Raw genomic sequence first — 23,850 nt, 5'->3', positions numbered from 1 at the left:
TTATCTTTTAGTCCACTTAGATATCCTTATGTGTCTGAATGAGCAGCCTGAAAAGATAGAGATCCCAGAAAATGAGATAGAAAATTAAGAATAATGAAATATTATCTTGGAACATGACTAGTTTCCTTCTTTAGAGAGATTAGCTTCAGTCTGAAGTCTTTAAAGCATCTGTTTTTCAAGCTGCTACAGCTGAGGTTAAAGACTATTACTTTTCTTTAATACAATTTTTGGCCAACAGGGACTTCTTGACTCCAGATTTCTCTCCGTAACTTCAAGCGAAGCGACTTCACTATGATGAAAAGTTTTGAAACTGCTATTTAGAGTTAGCACAGAAGACTTAGTACATTCTCGATTATTTTCTTGTCCAGTAACTGCTTAAGCCCACAACCTTAGGTCCCAAAATTCTGTGGTAGTAAAGAAATTTTAAAAATATGTATTTATTTACTTACCAGTGCAAATTCATGTGATACTCTTCCATCTGGAGGCAGTCTAGCTCCAAAACCTAGAGCTGGGAACATTTTGTCACTATCATAGTCCTGAATTATTTCACCAACAGCTCTCAGTGCCATGCCATAAGCATTCAGCTGATAGGGATTCATGTAGTGCAGTGAAGTTGGCTGTGAAGGGTTACCTGTTGAAGCAAGGATCAGACTTACTTTAAAACTGAATCACTTCAGAATTTTCTCTCTTAAAAATAATAGGTTGTGTCAGGTAACAATACAGTGTTCTGAACAAATTTTACAAGTAGTAGTTTTCTAGCAGTTCTAAATACATTTCAGCAAAAGTAGCTGCACTTCAGCATCGAAAGGACAGCAAGAAACTTGTAGATTTGTGCAATTTATACACTTTTAAGATGAAATTTATAAAAGTATTGTGACATTCTGAAAGCAGTTTTGAAGGAAGATCACAACTTTTCTCTGCTTCACCCCACTTCAGCCTCACTCTACCTGGAACTTGGCCCTTCTCAATGGGTTCTTCTAAGTTTTCTCCCAGCAGTTATAAAAATCCAAACAACAATAATAGCAACTAAAAAACTACACAGATATTTGCAAATTGCTTCTGGTTATGAAATTTTATATCTAGCTTTCCCAACTATTATCTGTTCTGTTTATCCTGTTTTCCTAGACAGGAATTGGCCTCTCATTTGGAACCCCAGGTCCAGGCAGTGCCAGCTGTACACTGTCACAAACACACACATATGTACACATAGAACTGAACACAGCACAAACACACAAGATGTTTATTTTTATTCTTACCATTGGAGGCTGTGAAATCAATAGCAACTGTGAAATTGATTTGGGTTCTGCAAAAAAGCAAACACAATTCTTATTATTAGTTGTACTGCTATGTAGAAAAATAACAAGAGATGGTAACATAATTTGTGGACAAACTGTAGGACACTGACTTTCTAATAGAGGAAAACACTGAAAATACTCATATAAGGTTCAAGCCAAGGGCTACACAACACTAACTTATTAGCATGCTGAAAACAGTTACTTGACTCCATCACTCTTTTTTTCATAGTTTATTAAAAATCCTAAATAAATCATTAATAAGAACTTAACTTCCATAAATAGTATTAATTCCTTTTAACAGTAATACTGATTTTTTTCTTGGACATATTTTAATCCTGGTCATGCAAGATGTCCTCTCCCAGCTGAGGTGGAATACCCAAAGAGAGCAATGTGCCTCCTGGATTCAGTGCTGCATAGATCACTACTACTTTGACATAATTTAGCTGGCACAGAAATACATGATCTACTTGAAACTGGAGGTGATTTTACTCTATATTCTTACATACCACAAGAAATTAAGAAAGTAAAAGGAACAGTAATCCTCACCTCACAGCCACAGAGAGAGCAAAGTGGAACCTGTCATCTTTTAATGAGTTCTATCAGTAATGATACACATAAGGGAATGAATTAAGCCTGAATGCAGTTTTTGACTATGCTTGATTAGGTTTTTTAAACAGTACATTGGAAGGAATCATGGATTTCCCCCTGTGGCTTCAGAATGACAACCAGCTGGTCTGTCAGCAAGGGGGAGCAGCTGAAGGTCTGAGGACCACTTCCTGCACAGAACTCTCACAGAGCTGTCAGAATAACTGATTCTACCACGAGGCTGCATCCTCTCCATGGCACTTATAATTTCCCCTTTGCAGATGCTCATTGAGCCTAATTCTGTAACAACATACAGAAGATTTTTCAGATAAAGTCTCTTCTAGATCTTCCTCTTACATAGTTTTATTACTCCTCGATAGTCTCCAAGGATACAAGAAACACATGGCAAAGCTTCCAAAATACCCAGCTATGGCAAGCCTTTGCTTTGTAACTTGCTCATTCCAGGTCTCCTGTGAAAAGCAAATATGCCTCCCATTACAGTGGATAGTGTACTGCCTGGCTTAAAACAGCTGTCATGAAAGGAGATCTGAATATCCCTTTTGACCATCAATGATTCAACACAGTTCAGTTAAAAATATGCGTCCAAATCCTTTTGAATCCAAAAAATGTGTGGGTGTTCATTTCTAAAGACCTGGATGAAGGTAAGGCTTTTAACATGATGGAGGAAAACATTTCCTCTTATTTTTCACTTATCTGGGACAGAACAGATATTTCAGTTCCAAAAGGAATCAGCTCCTGAATTTTACTGATCTACAAATAACTAGCTCACTACCTTTCCCAATAAGGCTAGAAAATTCTGCACAGAAGCATCTTTTCTGTTCACTAAGTCTTGGAACTTTGTGGCTTCTGACCTTTCTTCAAGACAAAAAAAAAATGAGTAAATACTAAACTAGTTTTGAGTCATTCCTGTCAATACAATTGCATTCATTTCCAAGACTGTACACCTTACATTGCTTAACTTAGTCATGTATTTGGAGGTGTTTTGATAGGAATACGTTACTAACTGAGGCTGTATTAAGTGGCAGGAGAAATGTGATTTTGAAACATACATTAATTTTAGCACAACATACTTACTTTAAATGTGGGAAGGTTGGTGTGGCAAAATATGTGATTAAGTATCGAGATGTAAGGAAAAGCCAGCTCTTAAGGTGGCACTATTTGATGTAATATTCAGATGCAAAAGAGACATCATCCTCTTTTCTGCCATACTGCTACAAAACCCAGTCTTATGGAATAAAACAAAATCTCAGTTTATGGCCAAACCTCTATTTCATTTTCCAGAGTTCTTTAAGAAAACAACTTAATAGATTATACTGGTAATGGAATATCCCAATTAAACAGATGCAGACTCCAAACATAAAATAAATCAACACTGTAATCATAATTTGTTAAAGCTGTCAAGATTTCCATGACACCTGCATTAATTCTAAACACTTCAAATGAATTAAAATGAAAGTTTTGAACACAAAGTATTTTATAAGCCCCCATTTATGGAAGAGCAAATATGCAGTTGTGCCTATTGCAGAATCCATGCTTTCTACCTCTTGCCTATCTAAACAGAAGAAAAACAGGGAACTAAAAAAAAAAATAAATTTGGAGGACAGGATTGAAAACCACACTAATTAATGACAAAAATCTTCTCTTTCCCCTTCCTTCAAAAATTTTTCAACTGGACTTTAACTGATATGTAGTAATATTAAATGAGACAAACAAAGGAAGGGAGAAGCCTAGAAAATAACTCAGAGTAAGCCTCCTTGTCATGTTTACATAACTGCCAATGCTGCAGAAAGAAAGGTAAGATTTTATACAAGTACTTCTACAGTTTCCACTGGCATGTATGTAGAAATAATTGTATGAATCACTAAAACGATTCTATATAAAATAATTAAGTATTACTGCTCATACTTTTAAACATGGAGCATTCTACTGTATTATATCACTTTTTTGTACAAAGTAGAAAAATATTTGTTGAATTTATTACTATCACGAGTCTTCTTTGACTTGCAGTTAATGAGATATATACAAAATATCAATAACTTAATATTATTGCATTCAAAATTTATGTGATTTTTGTGAAGAATGTATATAATTAGGTTTATTAATTTGTACTGTAACATCTCAGTGAGGAATGTGATAGCCACCCTGAAAAGACTACATAAGCATCCCCTATATAATTTTCTTTTTAAATTTGGACATAAACCTCAGTTCCTCAGTTCCTTACACCTGCTCTTTCTGTAGAGATGAATTTCGAATGAATGGGAATAGGACAGTCATGGCATATTTGTACCACACACTTCAAAGGAAACAGCTGCACTAGAGGCAAGACTGTTTCTTCATGCATTTGTGCATACACAGACTTCAATCAACAGAAATTTCTGGTAAACATGGATGGAAGGATGGCCATTTTCAACCTCTGTGGAAGTTCACAGCAGGAATGTAGGACTGCCACTGTTGGGACCAAAGGCAAAGCCTTTTATAGCTACTGTCAAAACACAGCACACAGGCTTCTTTTCAATTTACTCTGAACTCTGGCTGAGGACCTCAAAAACCCCCCCAAAAATTGAACTTGTTTCTTCAGGTAATCAATGCTCTAAAAAACAATGTGGAATGTATGCTCAGACTTTATGCCCCAAAAAAAAGTGCCTAGAAATGCATAATAAATTTCCATTTATTTTAGAGAAGTATAGTGTTCTGGCAGGAATGATAAAAGCCAGAAATTTTTCAGATTTGGTCCCATTTTCAGGCATGTTCTAGGCATGTTTTCAGGCATGTTCATTTGACACATCTGTCTCTACTTCTCTTTAGAAAAGATGACGATAAATGAAAAATCGAACGTGTTAACAATTTAAATTAGTATTGAAAAAATGCACTTGAAGGGGAAAAGCTCTAAACAAATGCCAATATTAAATCCACCAAAGCTCAGTAAAATCAGAAGAAATAGACAGCATTTTAATAATTTAGAAATATATAGATAATTCCTTTTGGTTTAATTAAAATTTCTTTGGCTGATCAGAGGTCACTCTTTCTCAGTGTTTCAGTATCAACTCCAATTCCAACACTATAAGCAAAGTTCCATAACTTAGTAACTATGTGCATGCCTCATGTAGGAAAGTACAGCCCCTAAAATGAGGAAATAATATAGCTCCTTACAGATGCTACTGAGAGGCATAAACAAATTGTGAAAACAAGAAAGGTTTGTTGCTAATCACATACCCGCCTTTAATATAGTCAAGGAATGAAACTTCTGTTTCAATTAGGAAGGAAAGCAATGTTACCTGAAAGCAAATAAAAGAGAGTCAGACATGAATTGTGTGTTTCCCAGTTGAACAAGTAGAGACATAAGCACAATGTTTTTCGAGCTCTGTCCTTAGGATGTAATTTCCTACAGTATTAAGGGAAAAAAGAAGATTAAAAAAGATATTAAATAATTTCAGTAGGCAGCTCTTGAAAGGGAAGAGACAGATTGAGAAGTCTGTAATTGCCTTCTTTTTTTTTTAATTTAAGGAGAAGGTAGAGGGCAGAAGATTGTATTCCAGATCAGGTTATCACATACATGCTTTCTGGTTTCTGTGTACTACACCTACAATAGAATACTATATGGTATATGATAATGCATCTAGTCCATGAGCACTTCAACACTGTTTCAAGAACTCAATTACCATTACTTTTGTAATTACTCATCTCACTTTAAAAGTAGTATTGAGTATTGATGCAAGCCTAGAATGCAAAATTTTAGTATGTATATGTATATATATGTATACACCTATATATAAAAAATGCAAAGTAAGAAATTTCAGCAGTCCCAGATTTTATCATACAGAAATGACAGAGATCCAAAACACAGAGTAATCTAAAGGTGTTACTGGTATTTTCAGCAATCAAGTCACAGAGGTATAAACTCAAATGAAAAAGATCCAGTATTTAAGATCTTCATATATTGTGTAGCATTTATGATGAAAAGAATTAAAATTATTTGCACAAATTCTCTCATTATGTAAGTTCAGCAGGCAGTCAGTGAAAACTGCTGAAATAACTACTCAGAGCAAATCCACAAATCAAGATACAAGGAATAAAATGGGAATGGAAGTCTATCACAGAATTTTGTATCCACTTGCAGCAAAATATAAAAATTGAAAATACTCCTATGTTTTAAACCTAAGACGGGATTATAGGTAGTAATTCTGTTTTCTATCCAACTTTCTTTGTCACAGTTCTGTGTGACAGAGTGATTAGCTAAGTTTAAAATCACCAAATTACCCTTCTAGCTGAGAATGGAAGACCCTAACAATGTTCTACCAGGCTATCAGTAGCACAGTCTTGCAAAAAGACCAAAATGTCTATGCATTTTCCCCCTGGACACAGTAATATTGATGGTTGATCTGTTCTTACAACTGGTTATCTTGTTCCTAATTAATTTAAGCAAATATTTTCACTTCATCTGATTTTAAAAGTAAAAAGATGGAAATAAACAACTCCCAAAGTGGCCAAAGTATTTACTTACATAAAGGCAACAACTGCCATTGTTTCAAATTTTAGGCAGTCAATTTTTTATTTCACTACTAGGCTTTGTTTAAAACTAACCATGTATTCTGAAACACTTCCACCTAGTATGCAATTTGACTGCCTGAATTTGAAATGATGCCCTAAGTAATAATAAATTGAGATGTGCACTGTATGTACACAGCACTTAAATGCAGTAGTGAGATAGCAGTCAATGATTTATATCCACTGTAAGTTCCCCAGAATTCCACCTCCCATTAATGAAAATTATGGTTTTGGTGCCTGGTTTGACAATTTAAAAATTTGTGGGATAAAGAATATCTTGGGTAAATGATGAGGACATGAAAAATAAAACTGCAGGCAAACACATAAGAAAGTGACCATGTAGAGAAGCAGAAGGGAAGCCTGAAGGTCTACTAGAAGTAAGGCCAAATGGGGACAGAGATGACTTGATATCAAAAAGAATTTACAAAACCAACAGAAGAGTTGGAAAAATAAAAGGTAAAGAAGCAAAAAGGAAGAAAAAATGTTAACAACTGTTTATTGGTCATTTTGATGTAATTGGAGGTAAAGAACAACAAGACACAGATGATTTTGCCTGTTCAAACATGAGTAAAATATATTTTTTCAAATGCAGACAGATACTTCCCTACTTGTGAAGATGTCAAAGTATTTTAAACCAAAATCAACATGAAAATTGAATATAAATATATTTTTTGCCTTTCTGTGTCTTAAGACAGATTCCATACCTAAAATTTTGAGTACAGTTTTACCACTGGTTGAAAATGACCACTTTGCGTAAGTTTCTCACTCAGTAACTTAAAGCAACAGAACTTGATTTTAACATGACAGACTTTGGTAAAACAATGTTAGCAAAGAATAAGTTACCTAATTAATTAGATACTGTGCAATAAATCTTAATAGGCAAGCTGCTTCTGCCAATTTTTCATAATTTAAAGCAAAGGTAGAAAAACAAGAGTTTATTTTCTCACTGATAAACAGATTTAGACAAGAATGTGAGAATGTCAAAACATTCCTTCAAGGCTACTTTTCAGCATGAAAGTAGCCCTACTGACTTCAGTGGAACTGTTCATGTGGAAAAAACCCACATGGTGGATGTGTTTACAAAAAACATCTCTTATAACTGATTAGGTTTTCCAATATACCAATCCTCAACATTTATCTTCACTTTTTTGTAAATGATGTTCTGAACATGACGGGCATCAGAACATCAAAGCTGAGCAAGTGCTGAAGGGAAATAATTGCACTGTTAGCAAATGGCTCATAAACACGAGACCAGAACATGGAATGCAAACCCAAAAAGAGAAATTCTCATCCCAAACAATACTAATGGATCTTTCAAAATAAATTTACAAAAAGCCTGCTGGTAATAAAAAATGCTGACTCTTTTCAATTCAGCCATGATAAGCACACTAGCTTTTAATAATGCTAGCTCAGTAGAAAAATTTTAAAAGAAAATTTATTTGTAGAAGTGCAGGAATGTTTCAGATAAAAATTTTAAACGGCTCAGTTTAAATTATTTGACAGAAATTTTGGTAGAGCTTATTTTGAAAACCATTGGCAACTTAACTGTACACTTGGATAAATTTTATATCAAACCTTTAAAATTAAAAAAAAAAAAAAGAAAAGAAAATAAAAGAAATGCTGTGTAAAAGTAAATAGCTTATTGTGACCTTGACAGAAAGTTCTATTTGAATCCTGTAAAATTACAAGTCAACTACACTCTGTTTGGAGCAAGAAAAAACCACCCAGCAACATAAAATATATTTACTTACTGTTCCAGAATTAACATACTTTTTCTTTTTTCCTTTTTTCTTTGGATTTATTACCTAGAAACACAGATACAAACATTAAAGCAGTATGATCCAATATAAAGATATGTGAAGGTATTTTCATACAGAAAGTATTCTATATTCAGTGCATTCTAAGTGTACTCAGCATCCTGTTTACTGATGCCATCTCGATGCTGGGATATGTGCATGTTGAAAACCAGTGAATTTATCCTCATGACACTTGCCAGGTGAGCCAGTGCTGATACTCATATTTGACAAATAAGGGACGGGGGCAACAGAGCTGAGAACATTCCTTATATCTGAGAGCTCAGAGGAGCACTTTTTGAATTTTCACAAGATTCTGCATTTGTCTGCATTCCTGATTGTAGTATTTCAGTGTATGGTGTCACCTCACAATGCATCTCTTCACAATCCAGTTAATGTTTCCATCGGCTCCTCATACACTTGAGAAACATGAGAGTTGTCTAGTCCCAATTTCTGTACTTAGTGCAAGGACAGGATCTGGCTGACAGTAAGATCAAATTTAATAAAATAGGTAATTTCATTAAAATGTTGAAGATCACCACCTGACTGTCATACACGAGTTGGTGGGGGGGGGGTGCTCAGTGCATTCCCCATACCCAAAAATCTTCACAGAGCTGGACTACAAAGCACTAAACAGTTTTCTTGAATGTCTGGAACCCACGCCTACAAAATTTCTCACTGTAGCCACCAACAAAATTTTTTCCCCTTCTGAATACCTACAAAAGGCAAGTCTCAGTTAATTTTGTTACATACACATGAAAATGTACACCTGCTTTTCCAGAAATGCACGTGGAATTGGAAGCAAAACACTATTTTGTTAATTAGGTCATTCAACTATCTCATCTATATTTAGGAAATTCAATGCCTTATGGCTTACTGCCAAGTTTTACTGTAAATTACTCAGAGATGTTCTGCAAATTATAAGGAATGACAACATTCCTGATTGAAATCTTAGTCACTTATCTGGTATAAAATATTTAAAGAATTTTGCTTAAAAATGGGCAAACTAGTAATACTTATCTTCCAAAGATTTTCACCGCCAACCAAAACGAAATTACATTTAAAGATCCTATTCCTTGCACAGCACGGTACAGAACAGCTGTGAAATGTAAGGCAGGAAGAGACACCTATGATTCCAGGTCTTCCCAAACAGGCTAAACAAGTGACTCACTCTTTACCCCAGTATGCCACACTGATGTTATACAGTAAATATTCCACAAGGCTTTTACTCCTGTACACACATAGAAACCTGTTAACATTTAAAAAAATCCCAAGAAACTCCTGCCCCTCCATTTAACAGTGTCTGATGAGCAATAGATAAAGCCTCTGTAATGGTGGTAATGAAACAATGCAGTAATTCTTGTTGAATCAAAATCTTAGCCAGAAAGTGCCTCCAGCTGACATTTGCCCAGAGCAGGAAGATGAAGGTAACAGGCTGCCTGTCTGCCCTGTGGCAGTTCATTCACTGCTCTCCAGAATTCAATGGTCAGGCCTGAATTAGCAGCATATTGCTTGCCAGCAGTCATTAAATGCCAAAGAGAAGATTCATTTGAACTTTCTGCTTCAGGTAACTTGACAATTGGCTTCTTAGGAATTGCAAGGAACTGCACTAGAGCTTGGAGTGAAATATCATGCCAAACAAGGTATCTACTTGGGAGCAAAGATGAATTAAATGACAGCTTTTTTCTCTCCTATAATTCATAGTACCATAATTATTATCATATTTACTTTTTTTTTTTTTCCAAATTTCAGATAGCTTTAAACATTTTTTACCCATGAAAGTTCTACATCCCTGCAGGAAACTAGAAAGCTACATGAATTATCATTAACCTATTAAAAAAAGCTCAACTGCAAAGAGGTGGTTCTAACAAGGGTCCTAATCTTTAAATATGGGTACTCACTCACACTTCTCTACCCAACTTGGGTTAAAAGTTTGTAAAAGCAAAACGTTTAAAAAAGAATTTGCTCAATAAAATCTTTTGTTCTGATACTATACAGACCAATAAAGTAGAAGCAGTACCCAAGTATGAAGGATTGCAGTGTGGGGAGGCAAACATGAGCTGCTCAGGAAATGTACACTGTTGCTGGGAGTATGATACTGACACTGTATTTAAGAAACTGAAAAATTTCTTAAGATGTTGTGACAGAATATTACTGGTGGGTAGGATTCACATCAGTGATACAACAGGAAAGGACATTTTCACTGCACACACTAATCTGTGTTATGACACTATTCACAGGAAACTACTGTAACTTACTGTAACTCTGGGGTTGATCTTGGATCTAAATAAGAAAAAAATCATGGCTTTCAAGTTATCTTTGTCCTGCTTTGCACAGCAGCACCTTTGCTCGTCTTCAAAATAAAAGTGCAGCACAGAATTGGAGCACCCTCCTTCCCTGCCTTTTTAGTGCTTACCTAAACCATTATATTTGTTACCACATATTAGGACTATGAAAACACTAAAGTTTAATGGCAGTAGGCTGAGACCAATTAAAGGATACCTTAAGGAATAATAAAGATCTGCACACCATACAGAAGCAAAAAAAAAAGGGTTATAGCTACACAGGCTTGTCTTCTCATTAGTGGCAATAATCACTTTCCATTGTTTTCAGTATTTTCCATTGTTGTTTTCTCATTTATTCCCTGAGAGTGAGTAAATACTCATAATACTTACCTCATAAACATTGAACTGAGATTGCCCTCTCGACAACTCTCTGTAACTTGTTGTGAATTCTCCAATGAAATCATGGCTGTTCGAAAAATAAGACTCTAAGTCAAATGCACAACATTTAGGAAAGTAAACATGTATTTTATTTATTAATGTAAAAGAGACATACAGCCACTATGAACTGACACCCAAGAAACAAGTAATGGCAACAGATATAATTGGTTTAAAAATCTTTATTACTCCCTCTGTTTTGTGTTAATCCTATTAGTAATGCAAATTTAGAGTTGGAAGGTATTGGCTTAAATCTTTTTGATGGCTTTTGCTTAAGTTAGCTGCACAATGAGGATTGTGTTGTAAATCAGTGATTGACTCCAATGTAAGTTTACAGAATCTGAAAAAACAGAGCAGGCTATCACCATCTCCTCAGTGGATGACCACTGGCACTACAGACTGAACTGTGTTTCAGGTTATGTGAGAGAAAGGGAATTACTGAAAGCATGAAAGGAGTAACTTAAACCAGAAAAGAGCAGCCCTCCCAATCTGTGTAACATGACATTGAACTTTTAAGGGGAAGACCCAAAGCTTATTTCAGCTCCTCTGTTTTCCCATCTGGGAAGAGAACAGCAATCCACTGAGGCTGCTCAGCTCATGGTATCATTGGAAAGCAGATCCTAACCTAACAGTAAAGCAGTGGTTATCAAGCTTCTCCTTTCTAAATTCTATTCCTGCTCCAAGAATACATTTGGCACTCCTGTGCTGTCACTCACATTTTAAAAACTGCTTGTCAATGCATAACAGGGCTGGCACATTGCCCAGGAGCCTCTGTGAGCACAGTGGCCAGAGGGAGCTGCAGTGGGGGCAGCACTGCTGGGGAAGGGGTCAGGGAACTGGGACACACAAACCACAGGGCTGCCAGATGTGCAGGTTTGGAGCTCAGACAGGTGCCTGGAGTGGAAGGACTGCAGAGGTCAGTGCCCCAGCCATGAGCCACACAACTCCCAGCACTCACAAGGTCTGCTCCCAGTCTCTGCTCTGCCCAGCTGAACTTTGCTGCTCCAGATTTTCCCAGCTGAGCCTAACAGGGCATTGTATTTCCTCTACACTGCCTCCACATCTGGTGAGCCACGAAGCTAACCATTTTACCTTCCCTCCAATGGTAAACTACAACAGAAATTCAAAGTTTTATGACTTTGTGACTTGCAAAACTTGTTTTTAAGAAATTCAGCACAGTTCTAATTAAGCTATAAATATTAAAAGCAAATTAAAATAAATCTGAATGTTGAAAGATGAAAATAAATCTGAATGTTGCAAGATGAAAAATAGAAACAATCCATAGCAACATGAAATTTCTTTCTTGCTTTATTTATAATGAAATTAAACAAAAAAACCTCCTCAAATGCTTCACTTTCTGAAATCAGCATGAATTCACAAAATAAGTAAATCAAACAACCTAAAGGTTCAGTCATTTTTGTATGCTAATACAATAAAAGGAAAGCATACTGAAAGAAAGCTTAAGAAATACTGTAAGTCAAAGATATTCCTCATTACCCAGATTCAGAAGGGACAACCTCACATGAAAAATTCCCCTTTCAGCTGGGAGATCATCAAATTGCTTCCAAAACAAAGACTTTTCTTAAGAAATGTATTCTGCAGATATGTCTCTGCTTAAATGCTCTCCAGGCTGGGAAGGACTATTTAAGCAGGGAACAGAGGATCCACAAGGTGTATTTAACCTTAGGTAACCATGGCACTGGAGAAAAATATATATTGCTCAAAATGGAACTTTTCCCCTTCATAACAGTTCTAACCTTTTATTTTCAAATCAGCTTGTACATACTGAAGGTAGAATTTCAAACAATAGTTCAATGACTGCCTACAAACACACTGCAGAACAGGAAAAATGAGCCATTCCAGACAGGATTGTCTCTGGGGAGCAGAAGAATCTGTACGGCTTAAAAATAATTGCTCCTCTAATTCTAAGGGACACTGCAAATCCTCCTTTCCCTTTGGCTATATACAAACACTGACAAGACCAGAGCTACAAAAATATGATTCCTCTGATGAACCATGTTAAAAAGGTATGGGCATAGATAACTAGTCTCAGAGCCCTCTGCACTTAGAAGAGCATCAACTTGCATCTTTACACTCAGTATTCAGGTGGATGCCACCACTGGCTCTGAAGGCTGAGTGCCTGTTGGACAAAATATGCCTTTGCCAGATGTATAAGTTATTAAGAATATATTCTAATACTAATCATCACATTTAGAGCAAATGGATCTCCTTATTAGTCTCTGGATTGAGAATCCAAAGGACTTATTCTCCTTGCCTGCCTAACACCAAATTTTCCTAGACCTACAAACTTCCATCCATGAGTGGCATATCTGAATGCTGAACCAGAGTCTTAGCACACAAAATCATCACTTAAAGCCCATCTCCCTAAGCTTTCCACTTTTAGTCCTGTGTTTTGAAGTGCTGAAGATCACTTTCAAAATTGCATTAACTTAGTATTTTTTTCATTATCTAAAGGAAAAAACCAATAGAGGAAAGGACAATCATAATCAGAAACATGTCAATGAGTAAGGAGAAAATGCAAGAATTTAAAAATCAACTATCTAGCTGGAGAAGGAAGATGAAGACAAAAAACAAGATGGAAGAGCTTATAATCTGAAATGTAGAATCTCCTGCAGTATTGATATTCTCAGATGAATGCTTCTGTGGTCCCAGGTTAGCATGACAGTCTTTACAGCTTTATAACTCAACACTCCCCCCTCCTTTTTCTATGTAACATAAACATCTATGTTTCATAAACATCAAGACTGTGAAATTACTTTTGCAACATGTATGCTAAGTGGTATTTTTTCTGAAATTAAATGAAAAAGCTTTCAGAGAACTAAAACATCACAGTATTGCTGATGTGAAGTTGGGCAATATCTGTTTTTTCCCTTCTGTTAGACCTGTCTGCAAGTGCTTCATATATAAGGACACTCAATAAAAAAAAACCTAAAAATGTGACTCTGTCAAATAACTGGGTTTGTACCAAGTAACAAAACCAACTTTTGTTACTTCTTATAGCATCAAATATTTTGGGGTTTGTCACAATAAAAGGTATCAGAACAAGTTGTTCACATTTTGACAATTTTTGTGCAAAAATTGGTTTGACACAAAGAGATGTTCAATAATTAACAGTGTTAATGCTACCAAGGGCAGGTATTATTTTCTGTCAAGACATTTTATGTGATATTTGAAAAATAAATAAGAGCTATTTAATTATTTAATGATGATATAATCATGATATTACATTACAATTACTCTAACAATTTAGGAACATGAAGGAAGAAGCTCAACCCAAAGCATCATGGCGCTATTTTTCAAAGCACAGGTAACAGAATGGAGAAAAGGGAAAAAAGACTTCTTAGTCAAGACTCAGGAAGCCAAAATCAAGTCAAGTCATGATTCAGAAATCAAGTACATGCACCATAATTTTGTCTTCCTGATTGCAGGACAGCCTGTAATATTCAGAATAACTTGTGTTGTTATCTAGAGAGCAGGCAATCTTTCAAAGATTGCCCAGCCTGCACATCTCTGGAGCAAACAGATTCAGCGTGGTGAGGTGTCCAACTGGCGTAGCTACAGCTTATAAAAACTGTGCATCATAAATGGAAATTAATATAAACTGAGGAACAGCAGAGTTGGACAAAAATTGTTAGAGTAACTCTTGAATGGGATTCATTTCAGATATACTTGGCAATGTCAAAGCTAAATTAGGCACTTAGGTTTTGCTAAGATTGCTATGTAAGTTTATAGGCACCACCAACTGGCAATTTATTCCAGGTAGGATGGATTCAATCAGACCATTTTCCCCTGTAAGCCACTGAAGTAGCTTAAATGATGAGTTCAATCTACTTGTCTGATTTTTGCATTGTCTAAAGTCACATGAGATAAGTGCTCATCTTTCAGAGGAATTTCACATGTAAGATGTCAGTGCTCATTGTGCTTCTAAATTCAAAATAGAAAACAAAGTTTAAAAAAAAAATCTTAAAATTAGAATAAAAAGGAAAATATGTAAATGGTATCCTTCACTTTTGTTTTTTAGATATTAATTTTATAGATATTCAGATTGTGATGTGAACAAATGCAGATAATATCTGAAACTATTTGAGACTGGAGAGGCTAATGATTGCCTAAAATCCACAGTATGTTCAAGATTTCACTCAGACTGCAGTTGCTTAGTGGTATTTGTAAAATTTCTTCCTTTTCTTTTTAATTTTACAGATTTTGGATAAAGGGAGACAGCACATGGGGTTTGATACCTTGATAAAATACAATCCTTATTTTTTATTAACTTGGCAATATGATTTAAATTTTAATTGCTGGCTTATTTTCAAAAAATGAGGTTTGCACACAGACATAAAAATTTTAAGGATTTATCAAGTCTCATTGAGAAAATAATGTTAATAGAAATTCTAACAGAGATGCAATGATTTTTTTGCTAGTATGGCTTTTTAAATACACTCATTTTAATTGCTAGAATATGTTATTTTGTCTCTCCAGGGGATATCTGATCAAGAAGGATGAATTTAAACTGGCAGGTATGCACAAAGGGAAAACATGAGATAAGAATGCTTATAAATCAACAGGCTACATGATGGAATAGCAAAAAGACAAAATTATAACCCGAGAAAGCTGAATAGGCTTTTGGATCTTGTCAGCAAGGAAATGAACAGTAGCACAGGATAAATTTGCCTATTATGATTACAAGATATGTTGCCACAGAAGCACAATATCATTATCTATAATACTAGAAGCAAATTGCATTGGTAGTATTAAAGAAATTACTGTAGAATAAATAATGTGCTTTTACAAATAAAAATGGAAGTGCATATCCATGTATTTTAAAATATAAATTAGCATTAATAGGAAATAATTAAGACAGACCAACTTAAAGATAAATGGAAATAAACATATTATGACATTATGTTTCAGTTCTAGTACCAAGATTTATGAATACAGTTTCTAATTAAAGTATTAAGATATAAGCTCAGACATGTAAAAGAAAGAAAAAAAAAAAGAGGTATCAATCCACTGTGTTAAAAAATAATTCTACCTTGTTTATCAAAATAAAGGCAATTTGAAAGGCTCACTTCTTCAGAGAAAAATGTACAGCCAGAACACTGGGGTTCATAGCTCCTAACAATAACAGATACCCCTCCTGAATTTAGCAACACACATTCCAGGTATATTCCACTGTCCTCTTTCAAGGGGAGTTTTACAAAACTCAGATCTTCCAACTCCAGAGTTTGCAATAATGTTTTGCTGAAGACAGACATGGAAAAGAACATTGGGACTCAATCTGAAATGAAGGTAATTAACAGGTGGTTTCTACATTGCAATTTTAGGCCACCATGAGCAGCCACTGCAGGCATGTGCATTTTATCATGTTCCATGGATGAATATACATGCAGCAGGTTTAAATAGGCTAATGCATCAGTATTTACCACAACTGTAAAACACAGAGCTGTATCACAGCAGAATTCTTCCAGTACCTCTAAATATTGACAAATACCTAACCTTCTCTAACAACATGCTGGACACTAAACATTAATATGTTTTAAAATGTGTATAAACATGCAGGGATAACCCTTAAGTTTAAGAGAAATAAACGCCTTACCTTCCATCTCTATCCCAGTCATATACTTCTACTTTGATTGTCCTAAAATAAAAAAATCAAGACAACACAACCCGATTAAAATGTTAAATATGTACCCGGATTGTCTTTAAGATTAATAGCATAGGGGTGCATCAATTGTGCCAAATCCAAAAGCAGAATTTTTCAGTCATTTCTCATGGGGCATCAAATAGCCTGTCAGGTAACACAACAGATATTCATAAATCAACAGCTAAGCACAGTGGAAACTAAGGAAACAATTAAACTCACTGGAAGTTCAACCAATATATTTTTACTTGCTGATGTTCTGAATTTTCTGTAGTTTTTAAAACAAATGGTTCTTTAAACCTTATCAAGTATTATCAAAGTTTTTAAGAACTGTTTCCTTATGAATAAAGTGAACCCTTGAGGGCAGCTCTAACCTTGCTTCAGGGATGACTGGGAAGCAGATAAAAAAGAAGAAACAGACATTTCCCGAGAAAAGGTCATATTTCACATACTTACTTCAAAAGTTTTCATTCCTTAAAATGCAACTACTACATATTATCAGAGCATATTATCATCAACATCCTTGATGAAACAGCAAAGATATATGAGGGTAGCAACAGTATATAGCTTTATTAATCTCCTTTCACTACAGGAAGTGTAAATGTGTGAGCAAATTCAACTACTGCTGACAGTGAATCCTATCTGGCCAAATGAACTGAACACGGGATAGAAAAATAACACCTCCAGATCTCCTGTATTTTAACCTACTTAACTTTTATTCTTCAGAACAGCTTCACATGAAGTGAAGCCATCAGGGTTGTCTTATCAATAGAGGGGACAAGAATGTAAGCAATTACTTTATCATTTGCTTCCACGGAAGCCGCTCCTCTTTCTTCCAATTACATACAGTTAACTACATATTTTTAAATTTTCTTTACTAAAGGACTCTTTGGAGATAAAGCTGAGCAACAGTTGATATTATATACAATAGAACATCAAGGAATTCACACCTGGATGTTTTTCACATTTTTTATGATATTCCAAAATAGGTAAAGAAGGACTTGCTTTGTCTGGATGTACCTCTTCTCAACTCAAATTTAAAGGCTCCTAACCACATCATTTGTTATACATTATAGCTCTTGCATAATTCAGGTTGGATTTAAGTTACCTTGCAAGGAAAACTTAAAAGTTTTTGATTAAAGTGAAACTTGTTCTGCAGAACAAAGCCAAAAACAACTCCAAACCTCTTTTATACCATCAAGTATTTCAACCTTCAAAGGAAACTACTTTCTCCTTCAGAGGAATTCAGCAGATAAAAAGGCAATATCACAACATTTTTTTCCCTAGACAACCATTATGTTACTTATGTTTCAAAACCTCTTATGACAGACAGAACACACCACTAAGTTAAGATTTATGTAAGGTTTAGTGGGATTTAAGTTTTGAATTGTCTTAGAAATCTGTGTTCAAACAGCAAAATCATCTCAGTGAGAAAATTCGAATTATCAAAATAAATTATTGAGAATATCAAGATAAATTCCTGAGAAGGATCTTCAGACAGGTAACTGCAGTAAGACCAATTCATCCTTGAATAAAGCTCCTCTCTAGTGAAATTTATTTCATATTAAAGGATTAATTACAGATCTTGACTTTTATCTATTTTGCATGATTTGCAAGATATTAAAAGACCTTTCCAATCTTCACATACTGAAACTTAACCTTTACCTTAAAGGACACAATTTAGAGGACAGGTTTCCTATTCTAATATTAAAGAAACCCCTTTCATTTAAAAATAATCAAGGTTAGAGATGAGTATCTCTGTTTTAAAACTTTTATGCAGAAAATAACTAAGTGCTTTTTGAGAGCTCATTTTAAGAGAAAGACATTAGACACTAAGTACCACTGCTGTACTGAAATGCCATCCCTGTGATGTCTGAAAACACTGTATAATCACATAATTTGAGAAAAATTAAGCAAATCCCAGTCATTCCATAATGAAAACGTGGAGAGAGTTCACTCAGAAGCATACACCAGCTGAAGATTTAGTCCCCCTAACATACAATAAACATTTACTGTGACATATTTTCACTAATGATATTATTCCCACCTTTCACATCTATCACAGAACCCAGAGCACCACAATTTTATCTTCTATCACTATCTGAAAGAGACCTTTGGGATTTCATGTATTACCATGTATTACCATGTGGATGTTAGGAAGTTAATCCTTACCTCTAGATAGAAGGGTTTTCTAATTTAAAAACCCCAAACCTTGGGGGGCGGTTTGGACTATCAGCAGGTCAATTTGAATTAACCTGACAGCTAATGACTACTTCTTAATTTGAAACACAAGTGTTGTATGCAGGACTATGAAGTTTCATGGAGCCTTTATTCACTGAGCACATTATGTTGAAAGCAGGTCAACAGTAGATAAATAATTATAATTTGAGAAGTGCTATTACACTTTTAAGTTCCCTTAATTTGGAATGCTGGAGCTATTTCAGTATGCCTGCACCACAACTAATTATGATGAAAACTTTTTCTTTAATATGATAAACAGTACAGTGTCCAGAGACTAGCTTAATGAGTAATATTTTGCTTATGCATGATGCACATTAACCCAAATACAAGTAAAAAATTCTATTTGAGTATGCTCATTAAAAAATTCCTTCATTTTTACTGCATCTAAGTGAAAGAGTAACCAACACGACCATTTTTAAGGAGTCTAAAAATACCCATATCCACTGACCTAATTTGTTTGTTATTAGTGGTAAAATGTTGATTAAAATCGTGGTATTATTACCACCTGAAGATAGATCCTTTTGCATGGCACCACTGAAAATTTCAAATCTGAAGATGACTACCTTCTGTGTTTCTCATCTACTGATCTACGTATTTTACAAGTTTACATTTATCAGCTTCCTCTGACATTGCATTGTGACCCAAGGAAAACAGATCACAGTTTTTCATTGAAACATTAAAAAATACTTGTGTACACTTTTCACAGATACCATGCTACCATGCTTCAAATTAGTCTTTTCTTTCTGTTTCTAATTCACACCTTAGAGAGCAAACAATTTTTTCCAGAAAACACCACTAGCATTTCCTACAGATTTAGCATATTTGCTTAATTTTTCTAAATTCTTTAATTTGATGAACGGTTTTGAACATCTATTATCCTTTCAAAATGTTGATTAAATAACACCAGGGGCTGGACTGCATAGAAAAAGAACATACAAAAGAACACACAAAGAGTTAGGAAGAAAAAAATCGTATATGTTAAAACAGTTTAAGCTACACCTTACCGGTCATAGTCTCCATTACACAGTGCTCTGACAGAAATCTTGAATGCCTGCCACACCGGATTTAATGTATTTTTTACAACCTCTGTTTTGTGGCAGATTGTAAAACTGTAATTAAAACAAACAAATAAAAATACTTATTTTGTATTTATCTACTTTTTCTTTTGTGTCATGAAAGATGGAATTAAAAGAGCTGCAATCATTCATACATACAAAATATAAGGTAAGAAAAAAAGAAATAAGGTGAAATCAGAAGGAAGGGAAGACTGAAGGGACCCACTGGAGAGAGATTACAGACTAGAGTGCTAAACAATTCTAAAAACAAAATGTTTTTACCCAAAGCTGCAACAGGAACTAAAACCATTCAGCGAGTATTTCAGGAAAGAGCAGTTTCCATCCCACTTGTTTAAACAGACCTTGTACGTGCAGGAATTAGTCACAGATCCAGAAAGAAAGCAATCTTGTGAGAATCTGACTCTTGCTTAGAGATTAAGAAACTGAGTCAAGGGAATGATGGCTTTCAGATTGTTATTCCCCATTTTGTGTCCATGATTTTTTAACCAGGACTGTCAGGTAAAACATATAAGCCTCTCTGAGATTGCATGATCACCTTCTCTCATGAACTATATTAGCACATTGTGCTTTCTATAAATGATGCAAAATTAAGATATCTCTTTTGAACCCCCACCTTGGGGACAGACTTGTTCAAAAGAAAACAAGAGACAAAGTCACTGGTGAAATCATTACTGAAATTCCTCATCCAGTTGCTACTAAAGTTATCCTTTAAGGGAATATCCTCCTTGCATCCCAAATGCCTACACTTTTATCCTGGTTATGATTCAGAAGACATGCCTGAAGCCAAAAAAAGGAAGCATCCTTCTGCCACAGGTGCAGAAGTACTGCCCCAACATCCTGTTGGATTCAGGAGATTCATGAAGCATCACTGGCTCAACACTCAACTTTAGAAGGAAGTGGGGAAGAATGGCACCCAAGGCCAAGAGAGGCTGCATGTGCCAGCACTCCCAGGAATACCCAGAGAAATTTCACAAGAAATTAATGCCACCCACAGAGGAGCCATAACTCCTCCAGGCTTGCAGTTTTACACAGGCTGTGTTTACTCAGGAAGTTGTCCCTGTAATCTGCTTCCAAGAGAAAAAGAGCAGGTAACAGACACGTACACCCAGACACAGATTTATGTTAACAGCTGTTCCACTTTAGCTACAGAAAAAAGTAATATCATACATGTCTAGCATTTGGTTTGATATATGGTAAGACATGAGGACTTCCAGTTTCCAAGAAAATCTTAACCTGCCACTAGAGCCCCACAATGACAATGTGGGACTTTGACCTCGCATGTCAAAGCTTAGTGGTGGAACAGAAGAGATTAGTTTTCTTTAGCACATTAAAGCATGAATGCAGCAAACAGCCATTTGTAAAAAATATAAATTCTATTTCAGGGATTTTTGAATTTGATTTCCTAGAACTCTGTCAAAAAGATAAAAGATATTTCCTAATTTAAATTTGCAGTATAAAATGTTTTTATCTAACACAATTTCCAAGCACTAGCATATTTGGCAGCTACAATTTCTTTGAGAATTCTATATAATTTAAATTCATACTACATCTTAATAAAAGTAACACTATTTAGCTATTTTATTACAATTAATTGTCATAGTGCTCTATATTTGAGACATTTGCCTCTTAAAAATCTAAACTGCAGTATTTGATCAATTTGTTGCAATAGTTTTATCCCTATACTGCATAACATGCCAAACTGAAATCTAGCAAACATTATAAAAGAAAAATAGCTTAATCTGAAAAATTAAAAAAAAAAAAAAAAAGGTATTCAGATGCCTAATGACTAACTGCAAAAAATACTCAACAAGCACCTACCTGCCATCTTCATTGCTTCGATGAAATACAAGGAAAGGATCAGATTTCCCAAAGAAGTCCTTCTTGTCTAGCTTGTTTGCACAAAATTGCATTAAAACTGAATCCTGAAATGGGTAATAAAGAAAAATTACAGACAGCACACAGACTACTACACTAAAAGAAAAAAATAAAATTGATTAAACTATGCAAATAGAAAACAAAATTTAAAAAAATCTTCTAAATACCCTCTACATATTCACATTCGTGCAATGTCTTCATAGTGCAGTTTGAATGGCTGGAACCAAGAATTCCTTTGTAGGGACACCAGAAAAGAACAATTTTCTATGATAAAGGTTAAAAAGGTTCAGGATTTTTCAAGGATTTCCTGACATCCAAAACTGTGTTCTGAAAGTAGTAGATGCACACACAAGGAAAGTATATTAGAATTAATTTTAAAAACTCCAGTCAGGATGACTCAGTCTCATTCCTTCAGTGACTTAGACCTGTTGCTGTCTGCTCCTACTGCCTGTCAAGCAAGTGGCTGCTGGCTCTTAAGAGTCTGGGACCTTCAAGAAAATGAGCCTGAGAGGTACCAAATACATCCAATCTGACAACAAATAAGGAGAAAAGTTTCTTTGCTTTGATCAGGCAAACTGACAGTCACAGGTCATCTCTTTAGGCAAAGTCAGGAATGAGAAAAGGATTAGAAATGCAAAGATAAACCTGCAGACTCAGCAGGTAACTGGGGCAGAGCCTGCTGGAAGATGGTTCTGTAAACAGGTCTGGAGGTGCAACAGCAACGAGAGGATGATGACAGAAAATGTGCGATCACCACTGAGTGGGGAGGGGACCAGGTGACAAAGGACATTGCAAGGTCCATGATTCTCACAGCTTTCTATGTCTTGGTCTTACTGCTAAGATTTGCCTTCAAGACTCTTGGAAACCTGAGACCCAGACCCCAGAAAGTCTTGAACAAGGATAACTTGTTCTTGGTAGAGGATCAGGAAAGGGAACATTTAAAACAGACCAGACATAGAGAAGTCCACGGGACTTGGTAGGATGCACCTGATAGTGCTGATGGAGTTGGCTAATATCACAGTGGGGCCACTTTCAGTTATCTCTATAATGTTATGATATTCAAGGGAAGTTCTCCCGACTTTGAGAAAGGGCAAGAGGAACCAAGCCAGTTTTTTCTTAAACCCTGAGATTATAATAGAGCAAATAATCCTGGAAAACATACACAAACACATGAAAAATAAGAAGGTGGCTAAGAGACATCGACAAGAATTTACAGGATTTCAAGGATTAAGGGGAAATTAATGCCTGATAACTGAACAGCCTAGTGGATATTGTTTATTCTTCACCTTAGCATGGCCTTATATATTGTCTCCCATAAATCCTTGTTCACAAACTAATGAATTATAGACTAGATAACTGACAGGCTTCAAACAGTCATATTGACTGGCACAAATTCCACCTGGGACCATAACTAGTAGCGCACCCAAGGCATCAAAAATGGGCCAAGAACATTGAACATCTTCATTAACAACCTGGATGATGACGGAGTAGACCCTCTGCAAGTTTGCAAACAATACAAGACTAGAACTAGCAGTTTATACAACAGATGGTTGTGCTGCCATTCCAAGACATCTGTACAGGCTGGAAAAATGAACCAGTATGAACCTCATGGGGTTCAACAGAGCAAAATGCCAGGTACTGCACTTGGAGGGGAATAGCCCCAAGCACCAGTACAGGCTGCAGGCCAAGCAGCTGGAAAGCAGCTTGGCAGAAGAGGACTGAAGGGGCTTGCTGGACACCAAGCTGGTCAATGTGACCCTGGCAGCAAAGGCCAACAGCCTGCTGGGTTACATTAGGAAGAGTGTTGACAGAAAGTTGAAGGAAGTGACTCAGCTCTGGTGAGGCCACTCCTGAAGTACTGTTCATTCCTGGAGCACTGTTCTAGGTTCCCCAGTACAAGGAAGTCACAAACTTGCTGAAGCAATTCCACCAAAAGCGTCACTAAAATGATTAAGGTATTGGACCCAGAGAGAGCTGAAATTATTTAGCCTGGAAAACAGGAAGTTTATCAACTTGTGTTGATAAAGTACATTATAC

General features: G+C 35.6%; 1 protein-coding gene across 3 annotated transcripts in view; it reads right to left on the bottom strand.

Annotated features, from left to right (window-relative positions):
- CPNE8 (copine 8) overlaps positions 1 to 23,850 on the bottom strand; it is a 75,235-nt gene that overhangs the window by 15,627 nt on the left and 35,758 nt on the right. Inside the window, exons 8-15 of one of the 3 annotated variants that reach the window (XM_033058973.2) lie at positions 21,757 to 21,860; positions 19,867 to 19,971; positions 16,577 to 16,618; positions 10,915 to 10,990; positions 8,198 to 8,251; positions 5,115 to 5,176; positions 1,257 to 1,303; positions 450 to 631 (exon numbers count right to left, since the gene is read on the bottom strand). In XM_033058973.2, the coding sequence (XP_032914864.1) occupies positions 450 to 631; positions 1,257 to 1,303; positions 5,115 to 5,176; positions 8,198 to 8,251; positions 10,915 to 10,990; positions 16,577 to 16,618; positions 19,867 to 19,971; positions 21,757 to 21,860 (672 nt within the window). Of the gene's footprint in view, positions 1 to 449; positions 632 to 1,252; positions 1,304 to 5,114; positions 5,284 to 8,197; positions 8,252 to 10,914; positions 10,991 to 16,576; positions 16,619 to 19,866; positions 19,972 to 21,756; positions 21,861 to 23,850 lie in introns of those variants that run through there. The other 2 variants (XR_004417814.2, XM_033058975.2) reach the window with 2 other exon arrangements.

Source organism: Catharus ustulatus, chromosome 4, assembly GCF_009819885.2.
Source record: "Catharus ustulatus isolate bCatUst1 chromosome 4, bCatUst1.pri.v2, whole genome shotgun sequence".
In the NCBI taxonomy this organism is placed as follows: domain Eukaryota; kingdom Metazoa; phylum Chordata; class Aves; order Passeriformes; family Turdidae; genus Catharus; species Catharus ustulatus.
The sequence above is the reverse complement of the archived record's forward strand: the minus strand, read 5'-3'. Positions and strand labels throughout refer to the sequence as shown.